The sequence below is a fragment of the Heptranchias perlo genome, chromosome 21, assembly GCF_035084215.1.
Source record: "Heptranchias perlo isolate sHepPer1 chromosome 21, sHepPer1.hap1, whole genome shotgun sequence".
NCBI lineage: Eukaryota > Metazoa > Chordata > Chondrichthyes > Hexanchiformes > Hexanchidae > Heptranchias > Heptranchias perlo.
In genome coordinates this window covers 2,035,997-2,049,618 of record NC_090345.1, presented here as the reverse complement: position 1 = coordinate 2,049,618, position 13,622 = coordinate 2,035,997, and the positions used below count along the sequence as shown (strand labels likewise).

Here is a 13,622-nt window from a genome sequence, read left to right as displayed (position 1 = left end):
AAGGCTATGGGACACATCCCATCTGTGCTCCAGAACTAGCTGCGCCTCTAGCCAAGCTGTTCCAGTACAGCTACAACACTGGTATCTACCCGACAATTTGGAAAATTGCCCAGGTATGTCCTATCCACAAAAAGCAGGACAAATCCAATCCAGCCAATTACCGCCCCATCAGTCTAATCTCAATCACCAGCAAAGTGATGGAAGGTGTTGTCGACAGTGCTATCAAGTGGCACTTACTCACCAATAACCTGCTCACCGATGCTCAGTTTGGGTTCCGCCAGGACCACTCGGCTCCAGACCTCATTACAGCCTTGGTCCAAACATGGACAAAAGAGCTGAATTCCAGAGGTGTGGTGAGAGTGACTGCCCTTGACATCAAGGCAGCATTTGACCGAGTGTGGCACCAAGGAGCCCTAGTAAAATTGAAGTCAGTGGGAATCAGGGGGAAAACTCTCCAGTGGCTGGAGTCATACCTAGCACAAAGGAAGATGGTAGTGGTTGTTGGAGGCCAATCATCTCAGCCCCAGGACATTGCTGCAGGAGTTCCTCAGGGCAGTGTCCTACGCCCAACCATCTTCAGCTGCTTCATCAATGACCTTCCCTCCATCATAAGGTCAGAAATGGGGATGTTCGCTGATGATTGCACAGTGTTCAGTTCCATTCGCAACCCCTCAGATAATGAAGCAGTCCGTGCCTGCATGCAGCAAGACCTGGACAACATCCAGGCTTGGGCTGATAAGTGGCAAATAACATTCGTGCCAAACAAGTGCCAGGCAATGACCATCTCCAACAAGAGAGCGTTTAACCAACTCCCCTTGACATTCAACGGCATTACCATTGCCGAATCCCCCACCATCAACATCCTGGGGGTCACCATTGACCAGAAACTTAACTGGACCAGCCATATAAATACTGTGGCCACAAGAGCAGGTCAGAGGCTGGGTATTCTGCGGCGAGTGATTCACCTCCTGACTCCCCTAAGCCTTTCCACCATCTACAAGACACAAGTCAGGAGTGTGATGGAATACTCTCCACTTGCCTGGATGAGTGCAGCTCCAACAACACTCAAGAAGCTCGACACCATCCAGGACAAAGCAACCCGCTTGATTGGCATCCTATCCACCACCCTAAACATTCACTCCCTTCACCACCGGCGCACTGTGGCTGCAGTGTGTACCATCCACAGGATGCACTGCAGCAACTCACCAAGGCTTCTTCGACAGCAACTCCCAAACCTGCGACCTCTACCACCTAGAAGGACAAGGGCAGCAGGCACATGGGAACAACACCACCTGCACGTTCCCCTCAAAGTCACACACCATCCCGACTTGGAAATATATCACCGTTCCTTCATCGTCGCTGGGTCAAAATCCTGGAACTCCCCTCCTAACAGCACTGTGGGAGAACCTCCACCACACGGACTGCAGCGGTTCAAGAAGGTGGCTCACCACCACCTTCTCAAGGGCAATTAGGGATAGGCAATAAATGCCGGCCTCGCCAGCGACGCCCAGATCCCATGAACGAGTTTTTTTTAAAAAGGCATTCAAGAAGGAGATAGTGAAGGTTCAGAGTAAACATGTTCCCACAAAGAAAAAGGGTTGGACTCCCAAATCTAGAGCCCGCTGGATGTCAAAGAGCATACAGGGTAGGATGAAGCTTATGTCAGCTACCGAGAGCTCAATACTCCAGAAAGCCTAGAGAAGTATAGAAAATGCAGAGGTGAAATTAAAAAGGAAATTAGGAAAGCAAAGGGAGGGCATGAAAAAATACTGGCAAGTAAAATCGAGGAAAACCCAAAGATGTTTGATAAATACATAAAAAACAAGAGGATAACTAAGGAAAGAGTAGGGCCTATTAGAGACCAAAAAGTTAACCGGTGTGTGGAGGCGGAAGTCGTGGACATGGTTCTTAATGAATACTTTGCGTCTGTCTTCACAAAAGAGGGGGACGATGCCAATGTTGTAGTTGAGGAGGAGGAGTGTGAAATATTGGAATGGATAAACATAGTGAGAGAGGAAGTATTAAGGGGGTTAGCATCTTTCAAAGTAGATAAATCGCCAGGCCCAGATGAAATGTATCCCAGGCTGTTAAGAGAAGCAAGGGAGGAAATAGCGGAGGCTCTGACCATCATTTTCCAATCCTCTCTGACTACGGGTGTGGTGCCAGAGGACTGGAGGACTGCTAACATTGTACCGTTGTTTAAAAAGGGAGAAAGGGATAGACCGAGTAATTACAGGCCAGTCAGTCTAACCTTGATGGTAGGCAAATTATTGGAAAAATTCTAAGGGACATCATAAATCGTGATTTAGAAAGACACGGATTAATCAAGGACAGTCAGCATGGATTTGTTAAGGGAAGGTCGTGTCTGACTAACCTGATTGAATTTTTTGAGGAGGTAACAAGGAGGGTTGATGAGGGTAACGCGTTTGATGTAGTCTACATGGATTTTAGCAAGGCTTTTGACAAGGTCCCACATGGCAGACTGGTCAGGAAAGTAAAAGCCCATGGGATCCAAGGGAAGTGGCCAATTGGATCCAAAATTGGCTCAGTGGCAAGAAGCAAAGGGTAATGGTCAATGGGTATATTTGTGTCTGGAAGGCTGTTTCCAGTGGGGTTCCGCTGGGCTCAGTACAAGTCCATTGCTTTTGTAGTATGTATAAGTGATTTGGACTTAATTGTCGGGGGCATGATTAAGAAGTTTGCAGATGATACAAAAGTTGGCCATGTGATTGACAGTGAGGAGGAAAGCTGTGGACTGCAGGAAGATATCAATGGACTGGTCAGGTGGGCAGAATCTCATTGAAACGTATAAAATTCTGACAGGGCTAGACAGACTGCATGTAGGAAGGATGTTTCCCCTGGCTGGGGGAGTCTAGAAGGAGGGGTCATAGTCTCAGGATACGGGGTAGGATATTTAGGACTGAGATGAGGAGAAATTTCTTCACTCAGAGGGTGGTGAACCTATGGAATTCTCTGCCACAGAAGGCTGTGGAGGCCAAGTCACTGAATATATTTAAGAAGGAGATAAATTTCTAGACACAAAATGCATCAAGGGGTGTAGGGAGAGAGCGGGAATATGGTATTGAGCTAGAGGATCAGCCATGATCATAATGAATGGTGGAGCAGGCTCGAAGGGCCGAATGGCCTACTCCTGCTCCTATTTTCTATGTTCCTATGTAAAAATGGCAAATGGAATTCAATTCGGAGAAGTGTGAGGTAATGCATTTGGGGAGGGCAATCAAGGCAAGGGAATACACAATGAATGGGAGGATACTGAGAAGTGTAGAGGAACAGAGGGACCTTGGATGCATGTCCACAGATCCCTGAAGGTAGCAGGACAGGTCGATAAGGTGGTTAAGAAGGCAAACGGGATACTTTCCTTTATTAGCCGAGGAACAGAATATAAGAGCAGGGAGGTTATGCTGGAAATGTATAAAACACTAGTTAGGCCACAGCTAGAGTACTGTGTACAGTTCAGGTCACCACATTACAGGAAAGATGTGATTGCACTAGAGAGGGTACAGAGGGGATTTACGAGGATGTTGTCAGGACTGGAGGAAAGATTGGATAGGCTGGGGTTGTTTTCTTTGGAACAGATGAGGCTGAGGGAGATTTAATTGTGGTGTATAAAATTATGAGGGAACTAGATAGAGTGGATAGGGAGGACCTATTTCCCTTAGCAGAGGGGGTCAAAAACCAAGGGGCATAGTTTTAAAGTTTTTGATAGAAGGATTAGAGGGGAGTTGAGGAGAAATTTTTTCACCCAGAAGGTACTGAGGGGTCTGGAACTCACTGCCTGAGAGGGTGGTAGAGGCAGAAACCCTCAACTCATTTAAAAAGTACTTGGCTGTGCACTTGAAGTGCCGTAACCTACAGGGCTACGGACCAAGAGCTGGAAAGCTAGATGGCTCTTTTTTGGCTGGCACAGACACGATGGGCCGAATGACCTCCTTCTATGCTGTAACTTTCTATGATGCTATGAACCACATAGTGTGCGATTGGAGCCACTTGTAGGCCAAACCAGGGAGGGGGTAGCAAGTTCCCTTCCCTGAAGGACATTGGTGAACCAGTTGGGCTTTCCTGCAGTTTTCATGGTCGCTTTTCTGGTGCCAGCCCATAAATTACCAGATTTATTGAATTAAATTTCACAACTTGCCAAGATGCTATTTGAACTCTGAATTGTTAGTCCAGAACCAGAACCAGCACACGACCACACATGATTTGGGTGCTGTTACAATTTTAGAGTCTTACCTTAGATATTCTTTCAGGTACAGTGGTGGTTAGTCACTCCCATAACCATCTTATCTTTAGCGGTATGACCCTACTACCTAACTAAGTGATAGTATAACCCAGTGGTGTAACAATTGTATTGCCTTGTGATCTGAATTGGATACTTATGTCTTTCACGTTTGCTCCTTCAATCCCCGATGGGGAATCGAGTAAACACTTGATGAGTCAAGGCCAGATACGAATCATAGAAACATAGAAAATAGGAGCAAGAGTAGGCCATTCGGCCCTTCGGGTCTGCTCCGCCATTCAAAATGATCATGGCTGATCGTCTAACCCAGTACCCTGTTCCTGCTTTATCCCCATATCCCTTGATCCCTTTAGCATTAAGAAATATATCTATCTCCTTCTTGAATAAATCTAATGAGTTGACCTCCACTGCCTTCTGTGGTAGAGAATTTCACAGGTTCACCACCCTCTGAGTGAAGAAATTTCTCCTCATCCTGAGACTGTGACCCCTGGTTCTGGACTCCCCATCCATCGGGAACATCCTCTCTGCATCTAGTCTGTCTAGTCCTGTTAGAATTTTATATGTTTCGATGAGATCACCTCTCATTCTTCTAAACTCGAGTGAATATAGGCCTAGTCGACCCATTCTCTCCTCATACATCAGTCCTGCCATCCCAGGAATCAGTCTTGCCATCCCAGGAATCAGTCTGGTAAACCTTCGTTGCACTCCCTCCATGGCAAGGACATCTTTCCTCAGATAAGGAGACCAAAACTGCACACAATACTCCAGATGTGGTCTCACCAAGGCCCTGTATAACTGCAGTAAGATGTCCCTGCTCCTGTACTCAAATCCTCTTGCAATGAAGGCCAACATACCATTCGCCTTCCTAACTGCTTGCTGCACCTGAATGCTCACTTTCGGCGACTGGTGTACAAGGACACCCAGGTCTCATTGCACCTCCCCTTTTCCCAATCTATCACCATTCAGATAATAATCTGCCTTTCTGTTTTTACAACCAAAGTGGATAACCTCACATTTATCCACATTATACTGCATCTGCCATGTTCTTGCCCACTCACCCAACTTGTCTAAATCACATTGGAGCCTCTTTGCATCCTCCTCACAGCTCACATTCCACCCCAGCTTTGTGTCATCTGCAAACTTGGAAATGTTACATTTAGTTCCCTCATCCAAATCATTGATATATATTGTGAATAGCTGGGGCCCAAGTACTGATCCCTGCAGTACCCCACTAGTCACTGCCTGCCACCCAGAAAAAGACCCGTTCATTCCTACTCTCTGTTTCCTGTCTGTCAACCAATTCTCAATCCATGCCAGTATATTTAATTTTGCACACTAACCTCTTGTGTGGGACTTTATCAAATGCCTTCTGAAAATCCAAATTCACCACATCCACTGGCTCTCCCCTATCCATTCTACTAGTTACATCCTCAAAAAACTCCAGTAGATTTGTTAAGCATGATTTCCCTTTCATGAACCCATGCTGACTTTGTCCAATTCCGTTAATGCCCTCCAAGTGTTCTGTTATCACATCTTTTATAATAGACTCTAGCATTTTCCCCACTACTGATGTTAGGCTAACTGGTCTGTAATTCTCTGTTTTTTCCTCTCCCTCCTTTTTTAAATAGTGGGGTTACATTTGCCACCCTCCAATCTGTAGGAACTGTTCCAGAGTCTATAGAATTTTGGAAGATGATCACCAATGCATCCACTATTTCCAGGGCCACTTCCTTTAATACTCTGGGATGTAGATTATCAGGCCCTGGGGATTTGTCAGCCTTTAGCCCCATTAATTTCACGAGCACTATTTTTTTTACTAATACTGGTTTCCTTCAGTTCCTCCCTCTCACTAGACCCTTGGTTCCCTAACATTTCTGGCAGGTTATTTGTGTCCTCCTTTGTGAAGACAGAACCAAAGTATGTGTTTAATTGTTCTGCCATTTCTTTGTTCCCCATTATAATTTCTCCCATTTCTGACTGTAAGGGACCTACATTTGTCTTCATTAATCTTTTTCTCTTGACATATTTGTAGAAGCTTTTACAGTCAGTTTTTATGTTCCCTGCTAGTTTACTCTCATACTCTATTTTTCCCCTCTTAATCAATCTCTTTGTCCTCCTTTGCTGAATTCTGAACTGCTCCCAATCCTCAGGCTTGCCGCTTTTTCTGGCAATTTTATATGTCTCCTCTTTGGATCTAATATTATCCCTAATTTCTTTTGTAAGCCACGGTTAAGCCACCTTTCCTGTTTTATTTTTGCGCCAGATAGGAATGAATTATTGCTGTATTCCTGCACACATTCTTTAAATATTAGCCATTGCCTATCCACCGTCATCCCTTTTAGTAAAGTTCCCCAATCTATCTTGGCCAACTCGTACCTCATACTTTTGTAATTTCCTTTATTTAGATTCAGGACCCTAGTTTCGGATTCAGCTACTTCACTCTCCATCTTAATGAGGAATTCTATCATGTTATGGTCGCTCTTCCCTAAGGGACCCTGCACAACAAGATTGTTAATTAATCCTTTCTCATTGCTCAATACCCAGTCTAGGATCGCCTGTTCTCTAGTTGGTTCCTCAACATATTGGTCTCGAAAACCATCACTTACACACTCCAGGAATTCCTCCCCCACAGTATTATTGCTAATTTGCTTTGACCAATCTATATGTAGATTAAAGTCACCCATGATTATAGTTGTACCCTTCTTGCATGCGTCTCTAATTTCCTGTTTAATGCCCTCCCCTACATCTCCACTACTGTTTAGGGGCCTATAGACAACCCCCACCAACGTTTTCTGCCCCTTGGTGCTTCTTAGCTCCACCCATACAGATTCCACATCGTGATTTTCCGAGCCAATATCCTTCCTCACTATTGCATTGATTTCCTCCTTTACTAACAATGCTACCCCACCTCCTTTCCCTTTTTGCCTGCCCTTCCTAAATATTGAATACCCCTGGATGTTCAGTTCCCTGCCTTGGTCACCCTGCAACTATGTCTCCGTAATTGCAACTATATCATAAACGTCAATATCTATCTGCGTTGTTAATTCATCTACCTTATTGCGAATGCTCCGCGCATTCAGACACAATGCCTTTAGACTTGTCTTTTTAAGATTGCTAGTCATCTTAGTTTTATTTTGCACTATGGCCCTATTTGTTTTTCGCCCTTGTTTTCTCTGCCTTCCACTATTGCTTCTTCCCTTTCTGCCTTTTGTTTCTATCCTTGATTCCCCCTCCTCTGTCTCCCTGCTCAGGTTCCCATCCCCCTGCCATTCTAGTTTAAACCTTCCCCAACAGCACTAGCAAACACCCCCGCGACGATATCGGTCCCGGTCCTGCTCGGGTGTAACCCGACCCGCCTGTACAGGTCCCACCTTCCCCAGAACCGGTCCCAATGTCCCAGGAATCTAAATCCCTCCCTCCTACACCATCCCTGCAGCCACGCATTCATCCTGTCTATTCTCCTGTTCCTATACTCACTAGCACTAAGCTGATATTTCACAGCATGTGAACATACTGAGCAATCGTTAAGTTCAAATGTTCTTGTTTTAATCGGTACAACTTGTCCTCACGTACTAATACAAACTAATGAACACATTATGCTTCCTCACGTCAATAGGTACATCTTGTTTGACTTAAACAAAATATTTTCTAACTATCCCCCTGCATTCTGACCTTATTAAAATTCTGAAAAGGGTTGTAAAAGATTGGATACTATATAAAGCTCGTCTCAGTCAGTCTGCGAAAGACCAAAGTGAGTAAAACAGCTCCAAAATGGTCGGGGACAAAATGATATGTGACTGGGAGAGATTGGCGGTAAAATCATGTGTATGCGTTGAACTTAGTTGGAGCAAAGATGGAAAGGTTAGCGAGACTGGGAGGGGGAGTTGAACTGATGAGTCAGACGGAGGTCAGAAACATGTCCAAAGACAGAACAGAGATGTTCAGCCTGAAGTTTGTGTTGATGTTGTTTGCAGCACTGTGCAAGGCCAAAGATGGATAGGTTGGAGTGAGAGCACATAGGAATATACTGAGCTGGAAACACCACTGTCTGGTCCATAAGTTCAGTGAATCCCGTACTACGATCTGTCTCTCATACCCGTTAATTGCTTCTTTCGCCACAAGTCTATCTAAGCTTCCTCTAAATTTGGCGACACCATCTGCCTCCACACTCTCCAGTCCATTCGTACCACACATTTATCACCCTCTGCTGAGTCCTTGCTCCTGGTTAGAGTCAGCAGTTATAGAGGTTAAATACGTGTTTATCGCCATATATACTGTGTGAATCCTGTATTATTTGTAGAATAAACGATTTAGACTCTGGAACCGGAAGTACAATTTAAAAATTTGCGGATATAGTTAATACCGAGGAGGACTATGACAAAATACAGGAAGACATTAATAAACTTGCAGAATAGGCGTGTAATTGGCAAATGAATTTCAATATAGATAAGTGTGAGGTGTTACGTTTTGGTAGGAAGAATAAGGAGGCCAGATACTGCATCGTTCACCTGACGAAGGAGGAAGCCTCCGAAAGCTTGTGAATTTAAAATAAAATTGCTGGACTATAACTTGGTGTTGTAAAATTGTTTACAATTGTCAACCCCAGTCCATCACCGGCATCTCCACATCATGGATAATAAGAGTCTGTTGGCGTGGAATGACTGAAATAATCACTCGACACCCAGGTCCACTCCAATCGCCAAAGGTTTATTGTTTTACACCGGTGGGAAGCAAGTCGCTGGGCACCCTAGGGGCTTCTTCCCCGAACCAAGAACAGTACATATCTTTATACAGTTACTCAGCCCATTTCGGCTGGTTACATCCAGTCAAATTCAGCCTTTAGCGTCATGTGACTGCGTGATCAGTACTTTTCCATTCCTTCACATTTATCAACTGCTCCTTGCTTTGTCCTGACTGACAGTATCTCACGCCATTTTATATCTACTCGTTCACACAAGCTTGCAGCTATCAGCATTTTACAAGGCACCACAAGTTTTGCTGAGTCAGCTTACTCAGGGTCTTTCTACTAGTCTGCTGCCTCTAGCCACAGTTGCCCCCTTTCAAGTCTAAATGGGGTAGAGGAGCAGAGGGATCTGGGGGTACAGATACACTGGGATATACTACTGTGGGAGAACCTTCACCACACGGACTGCAGCGATTCAAGATGGCGGCTCACCACCACCTTCTCAAGGGCAGGAAGGGATGGGCAATAAATGCCGGCCTCGCCAGCAACGCCCACATCCCATGAACAAATAAAAAAAATCACATATCATAAAAGTAGCGATGCGGGTTAATAAGGCCATAAAAAAGCAAACCAAGCACTGGGGTTCATTTCTAGAGGGATCGAATTGAAAAACTTGATTAGAACCTTGGTTAGACCAAGGGGACCTGACAGGTCTTTAAGATTATGAAAGGGTTTGACAGGGTAGGTGTAGAGAAGATGTTTCCACTTGCGGGAGAGACCAGAACTAGGGGCTATAAGTATGGCGGGAGTAACTATGACTCTCTTGGGAGCCTTTGTTTCCTTGGAGAGTCATAGTTTTGTAGCTGTGACCTCTTGTGGGTTCTCAGTTGCAGTGAGCCGTGCCTCCTCGTGGTCCCACCAGGCAACAACATACAAAAGTTGGCTAAATGGGCTGCCCGGAGAACTCTCCACTGTGGTACTCTTGTGTACTTCTCTATCGCGGTTTGCTGTGTGCGACCTCACGGTTGTTCAAAGAAGACACAAACAGGTGATGTTGGGAGATCACCTCCCTCAGGAGGGGACTTAGAAAACAAAGGAGCTAGCTCCCATCTGGGTGGGAACGTCCGGGGGGAAAAACAATTCCCCGCTTGTGGAATCAGTGACCCAGGCGAAAAGTAATCAGCTGGAATGTACACTGGGCAAACTCCTGTAGTCCCAGTATTACCGCCTCATTGAGAAACGTCGTATATGGACCACCTTTCAACAGATAGTTCCAACCGGAGAATATTGAGCGATCAATTTCGTGTTCATGGGACCCCGCCAAGAATGAATCAGGCACTGTCTCGACACGCTTTGTTTGTCTATATGATGTTGCCCTCCTTGATATTGACATTTTATCAGACTCCGTGTTTTAAATTTTATGACTCATATTTTATGACTCATATTTTATTATTCATGTTTTACTGTGTTATTTGCCATTTTAATTGGATTTATCTATCCATTTTATCATTTAGATTGGGCGTTATATTAATTAGTCACGCACGTTAGTTTTTAATTTAATTTAAGTATCAGTTTCTTTTTTCTCTTATCTTTTTTTTCTTTCCCCGTGCAGGTGATATCATTGTTCACCCAATTTGTATCTCGGTACCACAGTTGGTAAATTCTGCTTCACTTAATTTTTTTTTAACATCTGGGGCTCCCAGTCCAGCCGTCCCTATGGTTTCAGTCTGGATAGTCACAACGAGTTGACGAGCAACTTAAAAACTCGAAAAGGACACTCAATAATGGATCATGTCCACGAGTGTATTTTAATAGTCATCAATAAATCCATTAGGAAATTCAGGAGAAACTTCTTTACCCAGATAGTGGTTAGAATGTGGAACTCACTACCACAAGGAGTAGTTGAGGTGAATAGTGTAGATACATTTAAGGGGAAGCTGGATAAACACACGAGGGAGAAAGGAATAGAAGGATATGCTGATAGGATGAGATGAAGTAGGGAGGAAGGAGGCTCGTGTGGAGCATAAACGCCAGCATAGACCAGTTGGGATGAATGGCCTGTTTCTGTGCTGTACATTCTATGTAATTGCGAGGCTGCTGCCTCAAAGTGCAGGAAACTTCCCGGTCAGAGCTAAATTAGCATGGCAGTGAGAATTATACAGCGCGCATTCCCCGCGTAATAGAAGCCTCTGGTGACATGCTCACTGTGTGAAGTTTAATCCACGTCAACAGGTTCGTGAGGCTATTGAGATGGAGAACCTAGCGAACCAGTACCTGTGCGAGGTGATTAAGAGGGAATGCTGGGACCTGATGGCTGTGAAGGGCCGAACGTTAGAGGTAATGGAAAGAAACTCAGGAAACAATCCACATCCTTTCAAAACTGTAGGGTCTGGGTTCAAATTCAACCCAGGCAGAAGGTATGAGGGTCTCCTCTGTCTGATGAGGGACTGGGTGAGGATTGGGTCAGACATTATCTTTTCACCTCATAGACTGGGTTCGTAACCAGTCAATACAGCAAGGGTAAAGGTCTCCTCCCTCTGAAGGGCACTAGGTCGTAGGACGAACTTTGATGGTAGAGTTAGGGTAGCAGAGGGATGGGCTCCGATGGGAGAGTTAGGGTACCAGAGGGATGGGCTTTGATGGGAGAGTTCGGGTACCAGAGGGATGGGCTTTGATGGGAGAGTTCGGGTACCAGAGGGATGGGCTTTGATGGGAGAGTTCGGGTACCAGAGGGATGGGCTTTGATGGGAGAGTTAGGGTACCAGAGGGATGGGCTTTGATGGGAGAGTTCGGGTACCAGAGGGATGGGCTTTGATGGGAGGGTTAGGGTACCAGAGGAATGGGCTCCGATGGGAGAGTTAGGGTACCAGAGGGATGGGCTTTGATGGGAGAGTTCGGGTACCAGAGGGATGGGCTTTGATGGGAGAGTTAGGGTACCAGAGGGATGGGCTTTGATGGGAGAGTTCGGGTACCAGAGGGATGGGCTTTGATGGGAGAGTTCGGGTACCAGAGGGATGGGCTTTGATGGGAGGGTTAGGATACCAGAGGGATGGGTTTTGATGGGAGAGTTCGGGTACCAGAGGGATGGGCTTTGATGGGAGAGTTCGGGTACCAGAGGGATGGGCTTTGATGGGAGAGTTCGGGTACCAGAGGGATGGGCTTCAATGGTAGAGCTGGTACGTCAGCAGCATAGGCTTAGCTTGGAGAGTTAATGTACCAGAGGGAGGGGCTGAATGGCCTTTTGATGTCTCTGACTTTCCTGGCACTCTTTTCAGGCCTTCTATTCGGGATTGGCGGTGACCAATTACCCAATGAGGGAGCGCAGCAACAACGAGCTTGAGTTGCTCAGACAGATTGTGCAGCTGAGGATAACTGAACTAGTTGACCTGAAGGTACTCTTCCCCTTTCACTGATGACTCTAATGTAGTGTTCAGCTCACTGAAAGTAAAATATTGCACTCCGTTCCAGAGAGTTCTAACACAGAGTTTTATTTTTTTAACACTTGCACCATAGACTGACATGGAGATCCTCAGTCTCAGAGACATAACAGTTACAGAGCATTCAGAGAGCAGCTCTGTGACAACACTCGATCTGCAATGTGATGGGACCTATAATCAGCTCAGAATGTAACTGTATGAAAGAAGTGTGCAGGAGCAGGGATACAGCAAAGTATTTCTTTTCAATGTACAGACGAGATTCTCTTTAATAACTTTGTCAAGGCCATAGCAATACCTGTAATTTTTTTTCCACCCTAAATCCATCATAATGTTTGGGGAAAATCAGCATTTAATTGACAATGTGTACTATTATATCAAAACCCGATTCACCTCCTTACCCCCATCACTGTAGACTGCATGGATTTAACATGTCCTACCACAGCCTAAAGGGTATGGTGAGCAGACACTAACTTAGCCTCCTTGGGGAAGTAGTGTGCTCACTCGGGTTAAGATGAATTTGGGTTCGGATTCATTTTTTTCAGGACTCTGAGCTGAAAGTGAAGTAGAATTTGACAAATGTAACAATGTCTCTCAGAGTAGAAGGAACTTGTCACCCAAAGGGTTCCCAGAATATGGAATCCATTACCACAAGGGGCTGTTGAATCCAAGTCAATCATCGCATTTAAGGGGGAGTTAGTTAAACACCTGGAGAGGAAAGGAATTCAAGTGCCCAGGGAAAGAACAAGTCAGGGGGATGAGCGTAGGTTACTCCGTGCCCAGGGAAAGAACAGGGCAGGGGGATGAGCGTAGGTTACTCTGTGCCCAGGGAAAGAACAAGTCAGGGGGATGAGCGTAGGTTACTCTGTGCCCAGGGAAAGAACAAGTCAGGCGGATGAGCGTAGGTTACTCTGTGCCCAGGGAAAGAACAAGTCAGGGGGATGAGCGTAGGTTACTCTGTGCCCAGGGAAAGAACAAGTCAGGGGGATGAGCGTAGGTTACTCTGTGCCCAGGGAAAGAACAAGTCAGGGGGATGAGCGTAGGTTACTCCGATGGGGGCTTAGTGCTGGCACAGGCTGAATGGAGCCCCTTCTCTGCTGATATTTCTGTGATACCCAGAAAATGCTGCTGCCTCCGCCCTCCCCTCCCGACAGCTTCATTGAGAAGGACCATGTAATTCCTAGTGGGGCACTCGGGTGTCATGGGGCCACAGCGTGTTAGTGTGCCAACACACTGTGGCGCCAAG

At 45.6% G+C, this 13,622-nt stretch overlaps 1 protein-coding gene across 1 annotated transcript in view; it reads left to right on the top strand.

Moving 5' to 3' along the window:
- cfap43 (cilia and flagella associated protein 43) overlaps positions 1–13,622 on the top strand; it is a 119,656-nt gene that overhangs the window by 61,116 nt on the left and 44,918 nt on the right. The window contains 2 exon segments of the mRNA XM_068002788.1: positions 11,175–11,279; positions 12,218–12,334. Coding sequence (XP_067858889.1) covers positions 11,175–11,279; positions 12,218–12,334 — 222 coding nt within the window.